This window comes from Cornus florida, unplaced genomic scaffold, assembly GCF_030987335.1.
Source record: "Cornus florida cultivar Cherokee Brave unplaced genomic scaffold, ASM3098733v1 CherokeeBrave_3.0.0_Hap2_Chr01, whole genome shotgun sequence".
Lineage (NCBI taxonomy): Eukaryota > Viridiplantae > Streptophyta > Magnoliopsida > Cornales > Cornaceae > Cornus > Cornus florida.
In genome coordinates, this window is record NW_026775571.1 from 100687854 (window position 1) to 100712210 (window position 24357).

At 38.4% G+C, this 24357-nt stretch overlaps 1 protein-coding gene across 1 annotated transcript; it reads left to right on the top strand.

Moving 5' to 3' along the window:
• Positions 1 to 12088: 12088 nt before the first annotated feature.
• On the top strand, positions 12089 to 23605 carry LOC132309248 (N6-adenosine-methyltransferase non-catalytic subunit MTB-like). The gene is made up of 7 exons (XM_059807573.1): positions 12089 to 12232; positions 17295 to 20048; positions 20732 to 20815; positions 20940 to 21044; positions 21179 to 21287; positions 22007 to 22158; positions 22900 to 23605. Exons 2-7 carry the CDS (start codon positions 17340 to 17342, stop codon positions 23275 to 23277), a joined length of 3537 nt encoding a protein of 1178 aa, XP_059663556.1. The 5' UTR covers positions 12089 to 12232; positions 17295 to 17339; the 3' UTR covers positions 23278 to 23605.
• Positions 23606 to 24357: the final 752 nt, after the last annotated feature.

Below are 24357 nucleotides of genomic sequence, written 5' to 3' on the forward strand. Positions count from 1 at the left end.
TTACTCACCGAATAATACTTCTTAAGGAATTCTTGCTGTAATTGAGCCCAAGAAATGATGGAATTTGGAGTGAGTGAGTTCAACTAATACTTTATCCTATCTTTTAAAGAAAATGGGAAAAGATGCAGATGGAGTGCATTCTCAGGGAAACCTCTTAACCGGATGGTCGAACAGATTTCAAGGAATTCATCAAGATGCTTATACGGATCTTCATTATCAAGGCCATGGAAAGATAGAAGCATATGAATTGTACTTGATTTGATCTCATATTGAGCCGCATCGATGTGTGGCATCACTATGCATGAAGGTGAAGCATAGGTAGTAGGGATGAAATGGTCCCTGAGAGTCATTGGCTCTACATTTGGAATTTTAGCCCTATCATTATTAATTCCCTCATTTCTAACATCTCCTACATTTTCAGCCATTGTGTTAAATTCAGTTTCAAGTTCTCTTACGCTAGAAGATTCCTTAAGGTTTCGTCTAAGAGTTCTTTCAAGTGAATTTATGTCAACTGGCGAGTCAAGAGTTGGTAGGGAGAGTGATCTACGACCAAACATCAACAATACATAATGCTATCAACTCCAACTATTCATTATTCACAACTCCACATACAATGTTCCCATTCTCCTCAATTATCAAAACAAAATTTAAATGGCCACGACAAGAACCGATGCTTGTACACGAAATTTAAACAAGATAATAGCCTCAACAAAGGCTTCAAAACTAAATTATCACTACGTTTAACACATGCACAATATTCACAATGTTAAAACTAGAAGGTCAAGAGACTTACCTGGGGTCCTCTAGACTTACAAATTAGCTAGTTTTCCCTCGGCGAGTTTTGAGTCCCTAGAATCTCACTTACAACACAAGATGGTCAAACTACACAAGAAATATTCACAATTCACAATATTGACAATCAAACCAAAATTAACCCTAGGACTTCGGTTGCTAAACCGTTTACAGTCCCCGGTAATGGTGCCAAAAATTGATCGGTTGAGAATTCGATCTATAATAAATCAACCTTCGCAATAGCACGAATCATTGTAAAATAGGGCTATTGGTCGGGCAAGTCGAACCACTGGGACTGCGCTAATCTATAGCAACCTAAGTGTCTAGAGTCTTTTTTAGAATGATACCGGGTGTTCATAGAGGATTTGTTGGTTGTCACTTAAGCTATGAATTTAAATTGCATAAAACAATAAAGTAAAGAGATAGGGATAATAAAGAAGATACTAGGGATAATAAAGAAGAGACTAGGGAAGTGACTCCACAATCATCAATAAGCATGCTAGGACATGATTTACTTAGGGGAATAACTTATATATACAACCATGGGATGTAACAACACAAAATTATTACATTCCCCTCAAGAAATATATGAAGTCAATAGGCAAGAATAACCTATCAAAGCATTACATGCTTAGGTTACCTAAACTAGAATGCATCCTTGGACATGCTTACTAAGCCAAAGATTATCAAGCCCTTAACCTCATAATGTAAGCACATGAAATAAAATCCAAGAATAATCTATCAAAGGGAGATCATAAGCAATAGATTATCAATTCTCATAAGTATCAGACCAATAATAACACTTCCATGAACTCATCTCCATTGTCACTATGAAAATGTAGCAATATAATCATAAGAGAAAAATAATCTAAGACAAGAGATTTAACTCAAAATGATCATGTATAGATATTGAAGTCCATTACATCAAATGAAGTACTCTAGTTCATGGAAAAGTTACATACATACATTACTCCCCAAAAATAAATCAAAACAAAGCAATGCTTACAAAATGGAGCTTCATCACCTCCCTAGATAGGGAGTTAGTTGCTCATGGATGCAAGAGAAGAAGGAGAAATGATGAAGAACCCCTCCATTTTCGCACTTATAGGATACCCACAAGCCAAGAACTCAAGAACTCCCTCCTTTGCTCCCTAACACCTTCCAAAATTAATGAGATCCTTATCTATCCTGAGATATCCTCCTATATACACTCAAAACCTACTCCCCATGCTGAAAATCTCGACCTTCCCCCTTTGGTTCATTCTCCACCACATAAAATGAAGATAAGGGGACAAAAATGCTGAAAAAGAGGGGTAGGTGAACTGCCTGCAGAGGGTCGGCGGGCGCCCGCAGAAGCTACGGCTCGCGAGGATGTCTCTGGAGTGTTTGGAGGGCACCCGCGGTAGCGCGACGGGCGCCCGGGGGAGGGTGCGAGGGCTTCTGCGGCTGCTGTGCAAGGTGCCGCAAAAGAGGCCAAAGAGTTTGGGGTTGGCGGGCGCATCGCGGGAGCTTCGCGGGCGCCCGCGGAGGCTGCAGCTGCACTTCAACTCTTAATTTTCTGCAATCTTCTTCAGGCTGGAGCGATGATACACGTCCTGAAATCCGAAAGAAAAACACAATTGAATTAAAACTTTACATTATCCTCTAATAATGGACTTAATTAATGCAAGAAGGGGCGCTTGAATATGCAATATTCGGCGCTTATCAGGACTCATGGCAGGTAAACGTCATACCGTATGAGCCAAGCTGGATAGATCCAATTATGGCATATATCCGAGATGGTGTTCTGCCTGAACAAAGGGATGAAGCAAGGAGGGTCAGATCGAACGCTGCAAAGTATGCCGTGGTACACGACCAGTTGTACAGGAGGTCTTATTTGGGACCTTATCTAAAATGTGTAACCCTGCAGAAGCTCAGCAAATACTGCGAAACATTCATAAAGGCGTATGTGGTAATCATTCAGGGGGAGATCCCTAGCGCACAAAGCAATGACACAAGGGTACTTCTGGCCAAACATGTCACGAGACGCGGAAGAATTTTCAAGAAGATGTGATAAGTGCCAACGGTACAGACCCCTGATCCACCAACAATGGAAGACTTGCACGTAATGGCCAAACCATGGCCTTTCGCACAATGGGGGATGGATGTGGTTGGCCCGTTACTAACCGCCAGGTCGCAAATTAAGTATGTTCTGCTCGCAACAGATTACTTCACCAAATGGGTAGAGGCGGAACCGTACCCCAGTGTCACTCAGACTCACGTGAGGCGTTTCATTTGGAGTAATATCATTTGTCGGTTTGGTGTACCGAGGTCAATCGTCATGGATAATGGGACAAACCTAGATAGCAAGAAGGTGAGAAAGTTACTAGAAGAATATGGAATTAATTAGAAGTTAGCAGCGGTCAGCCATCCACAGGCGAATGGTCAGGCTGAGATCACAAATAGAACGATCTTCGCTTGCATAAAGAATAAGCTTGAAGATGAGAAAGGGAAGTGGTTGGATGAACTCCCGAACGTTCTGTGGGCATACAGAACGACACCGAGGCGACCGACCGGGGAAAGCCAGTTTGCTATGGCGTATAGTACCGAGGCAGTAATACCGATAGAGCATAAAGTTCCCACTGTTCGAGGCTTGGCATGGAATCAGGAGCAGAATGATCATATGCTGAGGTTTAACCTCAATTTGCTTTAGGAAAAGAGGAATGTTGTGGCAATAAGACTTGCATCATACCAGCAAACACTTATGAATAGCCATAACAGGAGGGCGAGGCATAGGGATTTTGTACTCGGCGATTTAGTTTTGAAAAGAAAAGTTGGGATTGTCAAGAAAATGATGTCACCTTGGGAAGGACCATATAGAATTGTGGAAGTTGTAGGAAATGGGGCATATATGTTGGAAACTATGGCTGGAAGGCTGGTAAACAAGCCTTGGAATGCCATATCTTTGAAAAGGTATTATCAATGAAAATAAATTTGTGTTTTAAGCAATATTTACTTTAGAATGTATAATTGCAAAGTGACAAAACCTCGAAAGATTGGTAGAAGCATCGCCCTCTCAAAAGAAAATGGCATTTAAGCCGAGTGCCAGGCACTTATGCAAGAAAAGTGGCAGCTGGCACTACGAGCCGAACGCCAAACACTTGCCAAAAAAGCAAAAAACCATGTGGTAAGTGGCGTTCAAGCCGAGCGCCAGGCATTTATGCAAGAAAAGTGGCAGCTGGCACTACGAGCCGAACGCCAAATACTTGCCAAAAAAGCAAAAAGCCATATGGCAAGTGGCGTTCAAGCCGAGCGCCAGACACTTATGCAAGAAAAGTGGCAGCTGGCACTAAGAGCCGAACACCAAACACTTACCAAAAAAGTAAAAAGCCAAGTGGCAAGTGGCGTTCAAGCTGAGCGCCAGGCACTTATGCAAGAAAAGTGGCAGCTGGCACTAAGAGCCGAACGCCAAACACTTGCCAAAGAGGCAAAAAGCCAAGTGGCAAGTGGCATTTAAGCCGAGCGTCAGGCACTTATGCAAGAAAAGTGGCAGCTGGCACTACGAGCCAAACGCCAAACACTTGCCAAAAAGCAAAAAGCCATGTGGCAAGTGGCGTTCAAGCCGGCGCCAGGTACTTATGCAAGAAAAGTGGTAGCTGGCACTACGAGCCAAACACCAAACACTTGCCAGTCATTAATAGGCAAATGATGCAAAATAAAATGTTAATTCATTTATACAAACAACTATTGACAAACGATTCAAAATTTGAAATCATGAGTAATAGAAATCATCATTCTCATTCATAAGGAGCTATGAGAATTTCAAAAAAGATGATAAAAAGAAAATACAAGTGCAATCAAGCTGTGCTCATCTCTTCATTGACTTGTGCAGCCTCATTAACTCGCTCAACTTCAGCGATCTCCTCTGGGTTGTTATCGTTCCTTTCCCCATCAGTGGCTGCAGCTTCACTGTGAGGGGGGGAATCCAACTGTATCACCGTTTCATTTTATAGGGTTCCACCCTCGGCAATGGGTGCGGATGGAACCACTACTGACAGAGGAATCTGTAAGGTACCGTCCTCGTCAGCGGTTGCTGATGGAACCATGACAGACAGAGGAGGAGCATTCAAAGGTGGAGAAGGAGGGGCATGAATGACCCCAGAAGATGCAATCTCCTGGCATTCATCAAAGATGCGCTCGGCAGGAGAAGAGTCTGGGTCAGTATAGATTCCTAAAGGATCAATGATGAGTTCATTGTCAATGTCATCCAGAGTGGAACCAGTCTGACCCTCAGCCGAAAGACGGTCGTTATAACCCTCTCTGAATCATTTGGCGTACCTCAGGGCACCTATTCTGGAGAAGCAACCATGCAGAGCTGCCACCCCACTGTTAACCTTGCCAATAACCCCGAGCAAGGCATTGCGCTCATCCAGAGCCCTCTTCTCAAAGGCCATGCGCTTTACTTGTTCGTCGTGAAGCAAGCATTGAAGGTTGTCCCTCTCGACCCTAAGCGATTCACGCTCGGTCTGCCAGATACTCTTCTCAAGCTAAAGGGCATTTTTCTCATCCTGAAGAGAGTCTACCTCCTTCTTCAGACCATCCCTTTCAATCTCAACCTTGTTCAGTTGCACCATAAGTTCAGCATTCTTGGTGCTAATGATCTTGTTCTCCTTGTGACCTACCTCAACGTCTTTGGCAAACTTTCGTGCCTTAACGTTGGCAGCCTCAACATGTTTTTGCATGGCCATCATGCCAAATAGAGTCTACAAAATAATACATGAATACTAATTGAGCCGAGCGTATGTTCAGAAAAATTGTAAAATGAAGATATTTCTGAGGTGATTAAGACAAGGGTAGGAAATTACCTCCATAGCAGCCAAAGGAAAATGGCTGAACACTTCTTTCTGGGAAAGAGCTTTGGCAACCTCAATATCTTTGGGGGACCACATGTTCTTGTAGTAGGCCATGGCGGTTAGGCCATCTTTGAACATGGTGTCGCTCGGTTTAACAACCGATCCACCCGTTCGGACGAATTGAAGAGTCCATGGAACCTCACCAGAGGCAGAAGCAGTGGCCGTGCTAGTTCCAAAAGGTGCGATCGGTCTGATCTGGGGGGGAATGGGCACATTCGGTCCTGAAGTCCGAACCCTCCTCGTTAGGGGTTGATCATCAGGATTGCCCTCACTGTCAGCTTGGGGCCTTTTTCCCTCACTGTCAGCTTGGGGCCTTTTTTCCTCACTCCTTGTCTTGAGCAGGTGCAATGGGGGCAGAGGGACCCCGAGTCTGAGGAGTGATGCTCAGATTGACAGAAGGAACATTGATGATTGGATTAGTGTTTATTGCATCTGGAGTCGTACTGGAGGTGGTAGCAGAGGACGACGCTGAGGTTGGAGAGGAAGAAGCTGCAAGAGTCGTCAGAGCTCTGGGAGGAGCCTTCTTCCTACTGAAGGAAGGGATCTGGAGTTGACTCATTGTAGAACCAAGGACTGAAATGTCACTAAGATTTTCAGAAGTGAGAAGCTCCGAACAAGAGGGGATGTTGCTCAGCACATGTTCCTTCAAATATGTGATCCTATCCCTGCAAATGCTGTAACTAAGTTCATTATCCAAATTGATACCCATGGAATTGCAAAGAAAAGAACAAAAACAGGGAATGCAAATTTCACAAGGGCAGTCAGCCTTATGAGTCTTGAACTTCTTATAAGAAGAGACTGAGCATTCGCCAAAGGCGTTCGGGATAGAGTAGTCATTGGCTGCTGGAGCAAACCAAGCTCCCCGAACCCCAACGACGCCTCTTTTCCACCCTTTTTCAGATTTAAGTTTGTCCGTACAGATGGACATATTCTCGAACGGATAAATATGATAGTAAGCCTCATCCAACCTAATCTTGCTAACTTTGTAGCAAAGGAGAAGATCGATTAAATCAAGATCCAAACCTCTATCGCGATTCAGAAGCAACAGAACGGATAGAACCCTAAAAAAGTTGGGGTTGACTTGAAGAGGAGAAATCTTCAACCTATTGAATACATAATAAAAGAAATGATGCAGAGGGAATCTAATAATATTCAAATGATGGAGGCAAAATAAGGTTTCACCGGGAAGAAGGCCTTCACCAGTTCTGATGTTTACATCTGCAGGGCATTCCCTAACATGAATACTGCTGGGAAGGTGGAGTTTCATGCAAATAATATCTAGATCGATGGGCATGGTGAAAGATACTATAAGCCTTGACAAAGAATGCAGAGATTTTAGGGGGGGAAGTGCAACAAGACTAACCTCAGAGAATATCGCAAGGAAACTGAGGATGAAGAATATTTCGCAAGATTCGCCGGAGAAAATGAAATTTGACCTGAAAAGATGATGTTCGCCTTGAGAAAGTAGATTGAATCGATTGACAGCAAGATGTGAGTGATACGACAAGAAAAGTTTTAGTCGTGGAAGAAAAGTATTTAAAGGGAAAGTGGTCCCATTTGCCGAGACGTCAGGAAGCTAAAGGGATTTGAATTTCAAAAAGGGCATTCATTCCGAGGCCGACCGCTCGATGCCCCACACAATCGTCTTGAGCCGTCGAATCATCATAGGCCGTCAGGTCATCATTGAGCTTTTAAATAATCACACCCTAATCAATGAGGGAGTGATTATGGGGGCAGTTGAGGACGCTAAAGACGGCTTGGGCCAGATCCAACTCACATAACGAAGTATGGGCCTGACAATTGACAAGGGCCCATACTTGACGTCCACAAAGCAGACCGGGTGTACTGGACTGATTAAAAAAGGGCTCCAGGAGGATTCAGGCCCATAACTACTAAACCTTGAGGATAGGCTCAGCAGCGGAAATTAGTGAAGAAGGCTCTAGAGTAATGTAAATGATCTATAAATAGAAAGGAGAAAGGAGAAAGGAGGGGGGAAAAAATTTTAATTCTGTCAACTTAGAGAGAGAAAATTTATGCATCTTCAATATGTATACATTGTTCACAAATATTATTTCTTCTTCCCTATCTTATTTTCAGCAACCCAAATCCCGCCATTTTTTTCTCTCCCAAAATATTGATTTTGATTTCTTTCCAAAATCCCGCCATTTCAGCAACCTAGATTTTGATTTCTTTTCAGAATATTGTTTGTTTGGAGTCTTTTGTTAATTTTCACAAAAAAATATCAATCAACCCAAATCCCGCTAGTTGATTAGATTTGCCCAAAGGTTTCAGAGAGAGAGAGAGAGAAAGAGATATTTTTTACTTATTATTTTTTTCTTCTTTCAAATCTCAATAATTCTCTTTGATTTGTTTCCAAAACGAATCACAAACAGATCACACATCTATTTCTTAATTCCTTTGTTTCCGTAAATTTCTCAGATCTATTTCTCTATTCATTTGTTTCCATAAATTTTTACTTCCCTTTTTTTGTATACTAGGTCATTTTATTCCAAATTAACATAGCAAAACATCTGGACTGGTATATTTTTTTTGTTTAATTATTTGTGTACTGCATAATATTCCAAACAATTTGTAATTTAAGTCAATATAAGTTGTACGCAACATCCCAACATAATCTAAATAGATTATTTTTACATAACATCCCAACAGTTTGTAATTTAAGTCCGTATAAGTTGTACGTAATATCTCAACATAATCCTGCTTAACATCCCAATCAATACGTACATAACATCCCAACAATTTATAATTTAAGTCACTATAAGTTGTACATAACATCCCAACATAATCCTATTTAACATCCCAAGCGATACGTATTTTGTATCCCCATTACTAACTATATTTCATGCTTTTTTATACGTAAAATTTCAACAAAATTCTACTAAAAATAGTGCAAACCAGTGATGTTTGTGCTCTTTAATCAGATAAGAAAAAACAAACCAAAAATTGAGATTTACATGAACAAAGCTTAGATCTATGGATGATACCCTAGAGTTTTTACACAATACTCCAGTAAAATTATATGGGTTTTTGGAGTGTGTTTGGGTTTTAAAGTGAAGCTTTGAAGTTCAAAAGTTACTTTAGTCCCTAGAGAGTCCATTAATGAAAGATGATGAAGCTTTTAAAGAGAAAAAGGAATAAGACGACATATTTTGGAAGAAGACATGCGTATTTTGGATACAATATTTAAATGTGTTTATATATATGGAATACAATTTATATATGAAGTACAAGGGTGGTGAAAATTTAGTTACCCAAGATTTTTAATTGATGTGGCCAATTCTCCTCCACTTATTTCAAAATGGTGGAAATGGCCTACTATTTCATTGGAGGTGATTTTCACCCAATTAGAAAGATGTTAGAAATTTTAGTTGTTTATGAAATCACTATTACACCCTTATCATGTTGTGATATTCCTAATACACCCCTAAACTCGTGTGTATTGGTAGTATATTAGAAAGCACAAATACAGATACAGAGTATAGATATAATACGATACGAATACAATGACAAATTTTAAAAAAATAAACTAAGCTAACATGAGAGTTTGTTTCACAACATATAAAATAAGCATCACTAGTTATCACGTAATAAATTTTGAACTTTTCTTAATAATTATATAATGTTATTATTGCTGAAAAAATTACATTTTGATGTTTAAAATTTATTGAACATATGTTATAAAGTATTTGAAAATTATTTGATACGCAATTGAAGTATCTTAGAAGTATCGGATACGGTTCATAAATTTAAAAATATATTTTAAAATTATGAATATGTTTAAGAAGTATTAAACACGTAACCGCACGTACCCAAATAATGAACTTTCAAAAAAAAAAATTACTAAAAAAATATTCATATTCGCATATTCGATACGGGTACGTTACTCTCGTAAAAATATCTAGTGTACTAGTGTTAGAATGACTTCTGATCAGGATTCGACCCAAAAACTATGCTTAACACAGTTTTTAATCTGATAGAGAAACTTTGTCTCACATTTGATTTGGATGGAGAAAATATTAGGTATTTAGTTGTAACAGGTAGGCGCTTGCTCATTTACCCAAAAATTTAAGTTATTGGGTAATATTGCATACTCATTCATTTACTCCTATTTCACTTCCTATTCGGATTCGATGTGGAACAAATACCTCGTGTAACATTCTCCCCCATTTAAACTCGTAATGCCCTCGTTGCTGTTGGGCAACCCTGCTTACCCAGACGGGCTCACTGAGCGCCTTTGGGGCGAGCGTTTGGTGTGACACCGAATCAATGATTGAGTTTGATTTTGATACTAATTGTAACGGGAGGCGCTTGCCCATTTATCCAAAAGTTAAAGTTATTGGATAGTGCTGCATATCTACTCATTTATATCCATTTCGCTTCCCATTCAGATCTAATGTGAGACAAGTACCCTTATAACACTAGTTTGCTACAGGTAGGGATGCAATTTGGATTTGGCAACCCAAATCCAACCTGAGCCCAACTTAATTTTTCGCGGTCTTAGACAATCATTTTTACAATTAAGTTTGGGTCTGGGTTAAAAAATATCAACCCGAAATTAATAAGGGTTGGGATTGGGTTGGGGTGCTAGCAACTCGAGTCAACCTGAATATGAATTCTAATATTATTTTAATATATATATACATATATATATATATATATATATATAATTTTAAATACATTATATATAATATTTAAATTATGATTATATTTTTTCTTAACTTATTGTATGTTAACTTTAGGTGAATTAATTTTCAAAGAATTTGTTTTTAAATTTTATTTTATTATCATTTTTATGAGAATAATTTAATTTAAAACTAATTCAAGATCATATTAAAATTTCGGTATGAAGATTAGTCATACGAGTAACCTAAATTTTTAACTCGGAATATAAGCTCGAATTGCAAGCCCGAATTTAAGGTTATGTTTGGTATAGTGGGAAAGAAAAGAAAGGATACTATTAGTTACGAGGGAAAGGAAAGGAAAAGAAAAGGAAGTGAATGATAATTTGAACCCATTATCTTGTTTGCTTAATTAATAAAGAAAAAGAAAGGAAATTATAATAATTATGTCTGGGAAAAGAAAAGAAAAGAAACTATTTTAATAAATTTACTATTATATCCTTTTATATTTTAAAAGATAAATTTATAGATTTAATTATGTAATATAAAAATAAATAATAATTTGATAAAAACATTATTATTCTTTTGAATTCATGTTACACCCTAAGTCACACAATCCTTTTCAACAGGTGTTGCTCTCAAGCTCCGAGCGCGCTCCCGCTCTTACACTCCGCGCGCGTTCTGTATTAAATTCCCACTATTTATTATTTAATTTTGCCGCTCTCGCTCTCGAATTTGTTCTTGCTCTCGCTTTCGCTTTATGTGACTAACTTATACCTTTAATTTATATATGCTGGATAGGTAAAAAAAATGTACTATAGATAAGCAAAACAAATGTTATTATTTAAATACAAATGAGTTAAATTAAAAATTACTAATAAAAGATGAAAAAAAAATTAGACTAAAAAATTGCATAATATTTATGCGACAAATGCATCAAAAATATGAAACAATTGTTTCAGTGATAAATTAAATAAACTTCTCGAAGTCACAAATAGAATACAAAAACAATTATTTATGGGGCCCACGGATGATGGGCCACGGGAAAAAAAAAAATATTTTTAGCGCAAATTATTTCAGCCTCCCCAATCGGCTCCTTCTATCTCAATTATCGTTCTCAACACTGAACTTGCCCCCCTCGCTCCCTCTGCAACTACAATCTACAAAATCTACAAGAATCAGAAGTTCAAAACCCATATATTTCAGTTTATTTATCTGTCTGCAAGAATCAAACATTCAAAACCTATTACCTATATCAAAACCCATATCAGCATATCATTTCAGATTGTTCAAAAAATCAAAAGCCATATCTTTCAGTTTCCATCGCCCGCTGTTCTAGTTCGGGTTCGCCGTTCGCAAGCTTCAGCCGCTGTCTCTCAACTCTCAAGCTTGCCCCCCTCTCTCTCTCTCTCTGCAACTGCTAACTTGTATGAATGGGTTTTGTTTTAAATTTTTTTCTAAATCAACTAATCAAGATTCAAGGTCTGTAATTCTTCTTTTGCAAACTAAAATCAAATGTAATCTTGATTTTGTGTAAGAGTAAATTTGGTATTAGAAATAATACATCAAGTATTTTCTTTTCTTTCCCTGTGATATCCCTTCTAAAATAATTCCTTTCTTATTTTTTTCAACTATTTATAATAAACACAATTTTTTAAAAATATGATTAAAATTGAATTTGAATTTAATATTTCATCTGGACTTAAGTTATACTTTAAACCCGTCAACTAACCTAAGTTGCAGCCCTAACTACGGCTATACTGTAACAGGTCAGTGGACAAACCCGACCCATTACAACTAGTACGTCCTCAAAATTCAGTACCCTTTTCACACTCGGCATCTTTGCCGTCTGTGACCTCTTCGCCGCCTCTCTGCTCATTATCTCCGGCGCCTTTCTCTCTCTGTTAGGTAAGCAATGTTTATCTCCCTCAATAACATATGTGTTTTCAAAGGGTAGGTTTATGCTTGAAATTTGGTTTTATTTTCTTGCGCATCTATCTAGGAATTTTATTTTTACGCTGTGTAGGATTTGCAATCTAGGTTTATCTTTCATTTTTGTTAATAAATGAATCTAGGATTTTTGTTTGTTATTTCTTCTTCTAAAGTGCTCCAGGAGCGTAATTACTTACCCAAAAACAATTTGCAACGCTTGGAATTTTCACTGTAGCTAGTGATGTGGGTGGTAATTAAGCTAGGTGCTTAAGACGCCCAATTGCGAATACTACAAGTCATGTCACAAATTCTTCAGGCATGAGGTGAAGTTAAAGCAAACTAGGTTAGGACAGACTGCACTAGGGTTCGATGTCATGAGGTCAACCTTGTTCAGGAAGGACACCAAAACCTACAGTGGACAGAAATCCGCCCAAACCAATCCCTATTCCAGAAATAGTAGAATGTTACAATCAGTTTGGTTTCGATTTTCAGTATATGGAAGAACGAATTAATCCAAACCAAACTATGATATACATTTATATAATTTTATTTAATTTGCTCGTGGTACTAGTTTCTGCACGCCCAATAATATTACAATTACCATTGGTAGTATTTTATATATAATGGTTAAATAAAAGCCACAAAGAGAATCTTCCCCTCCAATGAATTGAAATTCTTCCTCACCAATGAACATAAGCGCCTTCATGTTTGAGTTCGAGGCTTCGGGTCTGTACATTCTGCCACGGTTGGGGCGCCTCTGTCTGCCTGGTGGAATGGGATGTGGCCCCGGTCTAAGGAATTTATTTCACACAATAGATGGAAAACGAGAATCGCTTAGAGGTATGGGTGAAGTCCATGGAGGCATTTGTGGCTTCCATCAAGGAGGTATGAATATGAAGTTCTGAGAAGATAGGGCTATTACTGGCCGAAGAACTAGATATTTTGATATTCCAACTCCGGGCGATGGGATGTGTGAGTGGGCCACCTCTATGGCTTTCACAGGACTTTTTTATGAGATCAACTCTCTGCCTTTTCAGTTCTGGTTATCCAGTTACAGAAGTGACCCCATAGTAAAAAGTAAACACACATTGGTAGGGGAGAGTTCCGCCTAGAGGGAAGCACCAGCGCAAGTAGCGGTGATGAATTCATCATTGCGTTAAAACATATGATCCCCGAGACTACGAAATTGAGGCCTTAAAACCATATGATTTCCGGGACTAGGAATTATTTAAACACTACCTATCCTGGATAATAAGTGGCAAATCAGCTGTCCTTTCATTGTTAGGTAGGCGCTAAGATCCTTTTCCTGAATGATTATGGGAGTCAACCTATTAAGATAATAGGTCCAAGTGGCTCGCCTTTTTCTATATATGAGAATTGGTATAGTCTACCCGGCCTGGAGCGCTAGGGAGGGTCGACGCCTACAGCTTACCAGTTCAAATCAAAATCTCTTCATTTTGAAATTACATTGTCTAGACTAATAGCCATTTTCTTGCTTTTGTAGCAAGTTTTTTTGGCAAAGTCATTAGAGATTTGGGAGAGAAATCTTTGATTTTCTTCTCTATGATAAAATATAACATTCCTATTCCATTATGTACTGACTCAGCTTTAAAGTCAGAATGGATTGAGAAAGCTCCTCCCCTAAAAGCTTTCTACTAGGAGTCTTAGTCACCCACCCAAGCCATAAAGAAAGTAAACAAAGGTTTAGGTTTTCTCTCTGCAAGTTGCAATGAGAGAGACATGTATTATTTATTTATATACAAGCAGATATTCTGCAATTACAATGTACAACTCATAAGACAGAAATTAGGATAAATTAATGGAGAAAGATCAGGGGAAAAGTCATAGGACTGATAAATAAAAGCTCAATTACGATTTATTTATTAAGATCAGGGGAAAAGTCATAGGACTGATAAATAAAAGCTCAATTATGATTTATTTATTTATTTGGGTACTATGAATATTGGAGATTGATGAGTAGCATGGATTTTATATATAGATTCAAATAGAACGAATAATTATTTTTTCTGTTAGGCTCCATTTGGGTTGAATGGTCTGAAATGAATAGAGTTAGTTTCACATATTTAAGGAATATTCCTTGAATTTAGATTTAATAATTTGGACTCTAGTTTTTAACAATATGCATAGATTGACTTGAGTGGTCTATATATAGGAACTTGAAATGACAAAGGTTCAAGGATTATTTGAAATCTTTGTTAGTGTGCAAAGTTCCTTAATTTTAAATCCATTGATTTATTCAAATGCAGCATAATAGGATGTTAAATTGTTAATTTTTCTTTTTCTTTTTTGAATTAAGACAATTTCAGTTTAGGTATAACCAGTTTATAATGAATTTTTAGATAAGAATTGATAAACTTAAACTATGTTAATTCAGGGAAAAAAAAAAAAAAACCTAAACTATGTTAAAGGATTCTTATATGCTACGAATTGGTTCATTTAGTTTGATTTTACTTTTAGAAAACCATTTGATTGGTTTTGACTGTGATATAAACATTGTAATTGATTTTGATTATGAGATAATCATTATAATTTTTTTTTGATTCTTATTTGGAAATGGAAACCATTTCTAAATGAACCATTGGGTCCACGTAATATGTTGGACCAATTCCCTAATTGGTCAATGCACGCCACGCGAAGTATATGCACACATTTGTGTGTGTGTGAAATACGGTGACCTCCCATAAAGTTTGTCCTAATTGTAGTTGAAGAAAGTTTTGAAAGAATAAAACAATGACCGCCCCTCTAACGGTTAATGTGTTAAAGATGTCAAATCTTAGGTGATTTTACCCTTATATCTCAAATATTTTAACAATAAAAATGACAAGACATCTTATCTTTCGAAATGATTACTTTGACCACTTGTATAAAATAACACTTTTTCTTCCCCCTTATTTCTCTTCTTCCCTCTTTTCAATCTTCTCACCTCCACCGGTAGCACATCACCATGACCACCGTTACTAACCACACACCAATTACACCTGTAATCTGAGTCTCGTCAAGCTCCAATTTCAATCCATTACAATCATACATTGTCCTAACATTCCTAAACCCACCCAAACACATCAATCCTTTATCTCTAACACCAAATTCTTCTTCCACCCTGTTCAAGATTTTTGAAGAATCAATCGATAATACCCACTAAGGCACGGCGATGGGCTATTCGTCCTCCTTGATGCAGCTGATCCTTAGGGCTATGTTTGGTACGGTGGGAAAGAAAAGAAAGGATAACATTAGTTATGAAGGAAATGAAAGGGAATGGAACGGAAGGATAATTTTAACCCCCTATCGTGTTTGGTTGATTAATGAAGGAAAAGAAAGGAAAGGATAATTATCATGTTTGGAAAAAGAAAGGAAAGGAAACTGTTTTAATAAAGTTACTATTATACCCTTTTATATTTTAAAAGATAAATTTATAGATTTAACTATGTAATATAAAAATAAATAATAATTTGATAAAAACATTATTGTTCTTTTGAATTCATGTTATACCTTTAACTTATATGCTAAATAGGCAAAAGAAATGTTACTATTTTAATACAAATGAGTTAAATTAAAAGTTACCAATAAAAGATGAACAAAAAAGATGGACTAGAGCACTGCATAATATTTATGTGACAAATGCATAAAAAATACGAAACAATTATTTCAGTGATAAATTATATAAACTTCTCACAAGTAGAATGCAGAAACAATTATTTCAGCCTCCCCAATTGCCTCCATCTCAAAATTTATAGGCCCATGGATGATGTGCCACCAGATTTTTTTTTTTTTTTTAGGGCAAATCATTTCAGCCTCCCAATTGCCTCCATCTCTATTCTCGTTCTCAACTCTGGACTTGCCCTCTCTCTCTGCAACTGCAAACTACAAAATCTACAAGAATCAGAAGTTCAAAACCCGCCTCCATCTCTATTCTCGTTCTCAACTCTGAACTTACCCTCTCAAAACCTATTACCTATATCAAAACCCATATCCGCATATCATTTCAGATTGTTCAAAAAATCAAAACCCATATCTTTTTCAGTTTCCATCGCCCACTGTTCCAGTTCAGGTTCTCCGTTCGCAAGCTTCAGCCGCTGTCTCTCAACTCTCAAGCTTGCCCCCTCTCTCTCTCTGCAACTGCTAACTTGTATGTATGGGTTTTGTTTTAATTTTTTTTCTTTTCTAAATCAACTAATCAAGGTCTGTAATTCTTGTTTTGCAAACTAAAATCAAGTGTAATCTTGATTTTGTGTAAGGGTAAATTTGGCATCAGAAATAATACACCAAGCTTCTCCTTCTCTTTCCTTCCATTTCCTCCCATTTTTGGGAGGATAAGAAAGTTACTATTTAAGCCCTGTGATATCCTTCCAAAACCATCCCTTTCCTTTCCTTTCCTTTCCTCCCTTTTCCATTGCACCAAACTGACCCTAGGGGTTTGGCCTTGATGGAGAGGACGTAGAGCGGATCGAGTAATTTGCTTGATTATTTTTTTTGAGTTATTCGCTGAGAAAAATAAAATTTGAGGATGCAGTGGCGTCCTCCCTCATCTATCTTCTTCTTCTTTAACTTCAATTTCTCTCTCTCATCACTCTCTCTGTCATCAGGTAAGGTCTCTCACTCTCTCTTGTGGTTTTGATTTACAAATGGGGTAACTTTGTTGTTTCCATGTTGTTTTTAGAGTTTAGGTTTTAATTTTGACTGGCTAACACCAAATACTTGTACATGCATATTATATTACAAGAACGAGATAGTTGCTTGCATGACTTTGTGCTTGGGTTCTCTTCCCTCAGTTTTGGATCGTTGGGGAATGGTATTGTTTTGACTATTGATTTCATCACCAGAAAATTTGAGGTAGCTGCCTTGTGTTTTTTCTGTAAGGCTGATGACAAATCTTTTTTATCTTAATTTTATGCTAGGGCACTTTGTTAATTTTTTTTCATTGTTTAGGAAAAGAATACTTTTGTTCATATGTCTCTTTCTCATTTTCATTTTTTTATCTTCTTAGTATCAGGATGATTATATATATTTATTTTTGCAGATTTGAACTGAAAAAGAATAAAATTTTTGAGGGCTATCTCTTGTAATGGATTCACCTGAACGTGGTCGGATTTACATTTCACGGGAATTAGATGATAGTTCAGATATGAAGAGTGATAGGGTGAGAGATGATGGAGAATGGGATGGTGCTGATAAGAGGAAGCACAGGTCTAGCAAATCAAGAAAGACTGGGAACGGAGAAGAATCTGAAGGATTAGACAATAGTGGCAGAAGGAGAAGTGCTGGGGACAAAAATGAAAGCCGAAAGAGACCAAGTGGATCAAGCAGAGCAGGAAGCGATGAAGATGACTATGACACGGGAAAGGAGTCCCGTTCTAAACAATTAAAGAAGAAACAAGAGGAAAGTGCACTGGAGAAATTGAGCAATTGGTATCAGGATGGAGAATTAGATAATAAGCATGATGGTGGAGACAAGTCTGGGAATAGGGGACATGGTAGAGCAGATGAGAGTGAGAGAAGGAAATCAACTTCAAATGTTTCAGGTTATGAGAAATCACAGAGTAGAACTAAAGGGAAAGATGAAATATCACATGATGGAGATCTTGAGAAGCCACCAGACAGAGATTCCAGATATTCTGAAAGGAGGGAAAGTAGCCGAGAAAAGGGTCATGGATCTTCTGAGCAGGGTCGGAACCAAAGGAGAAAATGGGATGAATCAGAGGCCGTCAGGAAAGCTGAAGAAAGTAATTACGTGGAAAAATCTGATCTTAGAAGTGGGAAGTCTTCTGATCCTAAGCTTGAGAGTGCTAGAGAGAGAGGTCTGTCTCTGAGAACTGAACCTAGTGAGAGCAAAAGCAGGACTTTAGATTCAAACAATGACAAGGGTGCGAAATCTTATGACAGGGAAGATAGAAGAGTTGATGCTGAGAGGAGTAAGAGCAAGGGGAGGTCAGAAGCCCCAGAAGAAGACAATAAAGGAATTTCTTTGTCTCATGAAGACAGATCAGATAAGGAGGGAATCGAGAAGCATAAACAGCAGAGAAATCCCTCTGGTCCGGACATTGCTGAAAGTCGGGGGAGGTCTTTCAATACAGATGAGGATGGTCATATATGGACAAGAGACAAAAATAGAAGAGAAGTGGAGTACTCTAACAGAACCAAGACTCCTGAGAGGAGTGGGAGGCGTCATCATGAATCAGACAACTATGAGATGGATAAAGAAAGAAGCATTACTTTCAAGCAGAAAGAACTGGAAAAGGACGGTTACAGGGATGATAGATTAAAAGGACGAGATGATAGCTGGGTAGAGAGGGATAGGGACCGGGAAGGTTCCAAAGACACTTGGAGAAGAGGGCAACCAAGCAGTAGTGATAAGGACACAAGAGATGGGAACGTTGCTTACAATCATGCCAGAGACTGGGAGTTGCAGAGACATGGCCGTGAAAGGACTGACAATGAAAGGCCCCAGGGTCGTTCTGGTGGTCGGAAAGATGGAAGTAGGACTGAAGCTGTGAAAACCTCATCAAATTATGGAATTTCTAACGAGAACTATGATGTGATAGAGATCCAAACCAAGCCCTTTGATTATGAAAGAGAGGAATCTGGACCTGCTTTTGGCAGGAGAAATGAAGTTGGTCCGCAATATGATACAAAATTGGCACCAAATGATGATGAGTGGGCATGTATGAGAGGGGACAGAGCAAGGAGGACTGATATACATGGATTTGGGCCATCTGCTGATGATTCAAAGGATAGATTTATGGATTATGGTACCACTATGCGTGATCAAAATTCATGGAGGGTTGACATTGACACTCAGGCAGGGAAAGCAAGAGGCCCGAAAGGTGGTATGCCCAATCATAGTGCTAATAGCCAAAGTTCTGGCAGTGGTTCACAGCCTCCATATGGAAACCAGGAGCCAGGTTCCTTTAGTAGAACTGTTCCATTAGGAGTTAAAGGTAGTAGAGTTGGGAAAGGAGGAAGGGGTAAGCCTGCTGGGAGAGACAGCCAACAGGTTGGTATTGCGGTGCCCATGATGGGATCACCTTTTGGACCGCTTGGAATGCCACCTCCTGGACCAATGCAACCTCTGACTCCTAGCATGTCTCCTGCACTGGGTCCTCCAATGTCCCCTGGCGTATTTATTCCACCGTTTTCGCCACCTGTTGTTTGGCCTGGAGCTCGAGGCGTTGACATGAATATGTTAGCTGTTCCACCTAATCTCTCACCTGTTCCTCCTGGAGCATCAGGGCCAAGATTTCCTCCTAATTTAGGCAATCAGCCAAACCCTGGCTTGTATTTTAATCAAACAGGCTCTGGAAGAGGAGTTCCTCCGAACATATCTGGCCCTGGTTTCAATGCTATGGTTCCTATGGGACAAGGACAGCCACAAGAAAAAGGCCCTGCTGGTTGGGTTCCTCCAAGAACTAACAGACCTGCTGGTAAAGCTCCTTCCAGAGGAGAGCAGAATGATTACTCCCAAAATTTTGTTGACACTGGTATGCGGCCCCAGAATTTCATAAGGGAACTAGAGCTCACTAATGTTGTAGAAGACTACCCCAAGCTTCGGGAGCTCATACAAAAGAAGGATGAAATTGTGGCCAATTCTGCTTCTCCTCCTATGTATTACAAGTCTGACCTGAAAGAGCATGTGCTGTCTCCAGAGTTCTTCGGAACCAAGTTCGATGTCATTCTTGTAGACCCCCCTTGGGAGGAATATGTACATCGAGCTCCTGGTGTCACTGACCATATGGATTACTGGACATCTGAAGAAATAATGAATCTCAAGATTGAGGTAATAATGTTTGCTCATAGCTTTTTCTTGTGCATATCTGTGATATTTTGGTGGGTAAGTCACTCAGCTTTTATTACCAAAAATAAAGGCACACAATGAGGCTCAGTATATATACCCACAGGCTTAACGTACTACTTCTCTATTGCTGTCGATAGATGGAGTAGTGATATTTATAGTTGTATGGAATAATTATTCCATGTACTTGAAAACTGAAATGTAGATGATAGCATGTTTGTCATGTCCCTTATAATGAAAAGGGGAAAAAAAAAAGGGAAAGAAAAAGAAGATACTCAAGTTACCACCCGAGGGCATAAATGCATCTTGCACATGTTTAACATGGAGGACATTATTAATTCAAATATATTTTTTATTTGGACCTTATTATCGAAAAAAAAAAATAAAAAAAAAATGGTGCCCAAGCTATGGGACTTCCTAAAGAACTGCAATGACAGTTTTTCAACTACTCACAAGACCATCAAGAGACCCTTGGTCTGTCCGCCACCAGTGGAAGCAAGCTAGCCCCCTATGTTGGTTGCCCCCTACATGGGTGTGCTATAAAACTAGAAGAAGAACAGAACTAAATTGACCAATTCCTTTGACTGGTAGATTTTGACATATAATTCTTGTATTGACATTCTCTAATCCAGATTATGCATTTCACACATGATATCTAATGTTTACAGGCAATAGCGGACACACCCTCTTTCATTTTCCTTTGGGTTGGTGATGGTGTAGGTCTTGAGCAGGGCAGGCAATGTCTAAAGAAGGTATACAATTGAATCCTTATGAAAATGGTTGTTTGGTTATGAATTCCTTCCATTTTGGTTGCAGTAATTCATTTGTCAGTGGTTTTTAATATGTTTAATTTTAACTATGTTTTCTCTCATGTAGTGGGGTTTCCGTAGATGTGAAGATATATGTTGGGTGAAGACAAACAAAAGTAATGCTACTCCAGGATTGCGTCATGATTCTCATACTTTGTTTCAGCACTCAAAGGTTGGTTGTTGAGCACCTTCTCCCTTGTATATGTCTGCTGCTTTTTCAGTTTCTGATCTTACTATTTTTATTTAGCTGCTATGTGCATGCTTATTTGGTTTCCTCTACCTCTATTGTCTTTCATTGTGATGAAGGAACACTGCTTGATGGGCATAAAAGGAACTGTTCGTCGCAGTACTGATGGTCATATAATCCATGCAAACATTGACACTGACGTAATTATCGCTGAGGAGCCTCCTTATGGTCAGTTATCATTCATAAATTGGACTTCAATGACCCCGACTTTGAAGCTATTCATTTTATCATTTATGTTTTTGCGCTCTATCATTTACTGTGATCGTGATTTCATGTTTCATTTGTCTGGTCGAGTGTTATGAGTTGGTTCAATTGTATATGTTTTTGAGTTGGGGGCTGGTGCGATGATAAGAGCTTTGTCTGCCAACAACTGTAAGAATGCAAGTTCGGGTATGAAAGCAGCCCCTTTGTGTAAAATTATGTGTGACGGTGTTTGTTTCCAATCTAATCATCCCAGCAATCTGCATAGGTGGTACCAACACTGGATAGTGGCCTTGTTTGTTGATTAATGTTGTTTTTTTCATCCCCAATATATGTTGTTTCTGGACATAATGGTAACAAAATGAAAGCTGGAGTTTTCATTCACAACACCCTTGAGTATGAGGAACACAATGTCAAATTTCCTAGTTCTTGCAATTATTTTGAATGTTTATGTGACCCTTCTTTCCCATTAAAGTGTTTCAACTCATTTTGCTATGATATATTTGTATAGAACAATGCCATGACCAACTATTTGCCGCTTCCTCCTTTTAAAAAGAAAAATAATTAACAGGTTCTTAAAATACAGCCTTGAATTCTGAAACCCTTGCTTGCAGTTCTTCTATGTTGCATTATTGTATATGCAAGTCAGCACTTACACTGGAATCGTTCTGCTAATGCTATTGCAGGTTCAACAGCAAAGCCTGAAGACATGTACCGCATAATAGAGCATTTTTCCCTTGGCCGTAGAAGGCTTGAGCTCTTCGGTGAAGACCATAATATTCGGGCTGGCTGGCTGACTGTTGGTAAAGGACTATCCTCATCAAATTTTGATGCCGAGGTACGATATTTTTATCATGCTTACCATCTCAACAAGTATAACAAGAAGAAAAAGCATCAATCACTGTTGCTGAAACATCCTGCTCATCAGCTGATTTTCTCCCGAACTGGTCCAAATGAATAGTCAATTTGGCTTCATGTGTTCAGTGGAAATCATTATTTGAGGGGAAAATGGAAAACTATTATAATTGGCTTTAAATTTTAGCAATTGTGGAAGATACCGATGGAGGTAAACAAGATGGTATGATGTGGAAACAGCTTCTGCCCTTTTTTCTTGTGGGAAAAAATAAGGGAGAGATCATATCTTTCTCTGGATTAGATGAGAGCAGGAATAAAGTAGAGAATATCGTTTCCTGTAGGACAAATTTTAGCAGCTAGGACAAACATTGAGTTTGCCACTTAAAGGATGACTTACCAATGGGCATTAGGTACGATCTCTCCTCCCCAAAAGGGGAGGTTGAGTGTTCAAGCCCTGCTAGGGGCAATATTGTGGATGTGTGTATTTGCTTGAACTTTCGAGGCAAAAAAAAAAAGACACTCTTACAGCAAACAAGTAAACTGTACAAAGTCCATTTTTTTTTTCCTTTGAACTCATTTCTGTTAGCAGTAACAGTATACTGTCATAATTTTCAAAATGGTGTGCACATCATGAGACATTATTGGTATTGTCCTGTACAGATATAATTATACAGTATATTTGCTTACCCTCAATGTCTGACACTGAAATTGGGGCTTACTTCAGGGATATGTCAAGACTTTCGCTGACAAGGATGGGAAAGTTTGGCAGGGAGGGGGAGGACGAAATCCACCGCCAGAAGCACCTCATCTTGTTATTACGACCCATGATATCGAGTGTCTTCGGCCCAAGTCACCAATGAAGAATCAGCAGCAACTACAGCAGCAGCATTCGGCATCCATTTCTCTCACAACGGCCAACTCCACCAACAAAAGGCCTACTGGAAATTCACCACAGAATTATAATGCTCTAAGTCTGAACCAAGAAACGTCCAGCTCTAATCTTACAACTTCAGCTCCATGGGCTTCCCCCATGGAGGGCTTTAAAGGACGTGAAGGCAGCAACATGGCTTCAGATGATCGGCCTTTTGATGGATGGGTGTAATTGTTCTTGCCAGCAAGTAAACAGGGAATACTGAGATTATAAATCTCAGAGAGCAATTATTGTTTTTAGCAAAGAATACCCTGGAGAGAGAGAGAGAAAAAAAAAATGTTCTGTAGCAAAGCTCTCAAGCGTGAATGTGCTGGTTCTTTTTTTTTTTTCTTCCTCTATAATATAATTTAAAGGAAATGCCTTTACATCCAATGTGAGTATCTGTATCACTCTTCAATTATGGAGAGCTGCAACTGTTTCTAGTTTTAGTGATAAGTTGGGATTGCTAAGGATCGAAACTCATGATTTGAATCTTTATCATTCACAGTAAATTTTGTAATCTATGTTTGGTATAACGAAAAAAAGAAAAAAAAAATACTGAATTAGCTGGGATGGGTTTTTGGCCAAGCCCGCAAGTTAAAAACATTGGGAAAATCTTGATAAATGGGCATTTTAGACTTTAGAGGCATATTAATGTTGAGTTGAAAAGGTATTTTTGATTTTTACTCTAAAACGAACTTTTGAGAAATATTGTTCATATGTTTTCTCATCTTGCCCGTTGTGAATTGGTGCGAAATGATTAAAATGTCCCATCCCTATTTGTTTGTGTGCCTGATTCTCATAACAAATTACAGCAATGATGTACAACTTTTTTTTAGGTGTACTTGCAGAAAAAGTGTTGTCATATGTGAACTGTGGTACGTAAGTAACTGAACAAAAGTTATAAAGTTTTGCATTATGTACACAAAATCGCACATAGTACGTAACTGATGTACTGGAAAAAATATTATGCACAGCTAAAAACGACCGAAAGACAGAATGGGTATAGCAAATTTATGCACATTGATTTTTCTAAATTTATTTTAAAAAGCCCATTCTAGAGAGAGAAAAACTCTTTTTTTTTTTTTTTTTCCTTAAACATTTTAAAATTTTTATATGAATTTTTAAAATTGAACTTTTAGTTGCTACAAAATTATATTGGTTGCAAAAAGAATCATTTGTTTTCTCTTAACCCGTTTGGATGTGAATTAATGTGGGTTTCTGATCCATTTTAACCCGTCCATTTTGAAGGACCCAAACCAGTTCAATTAC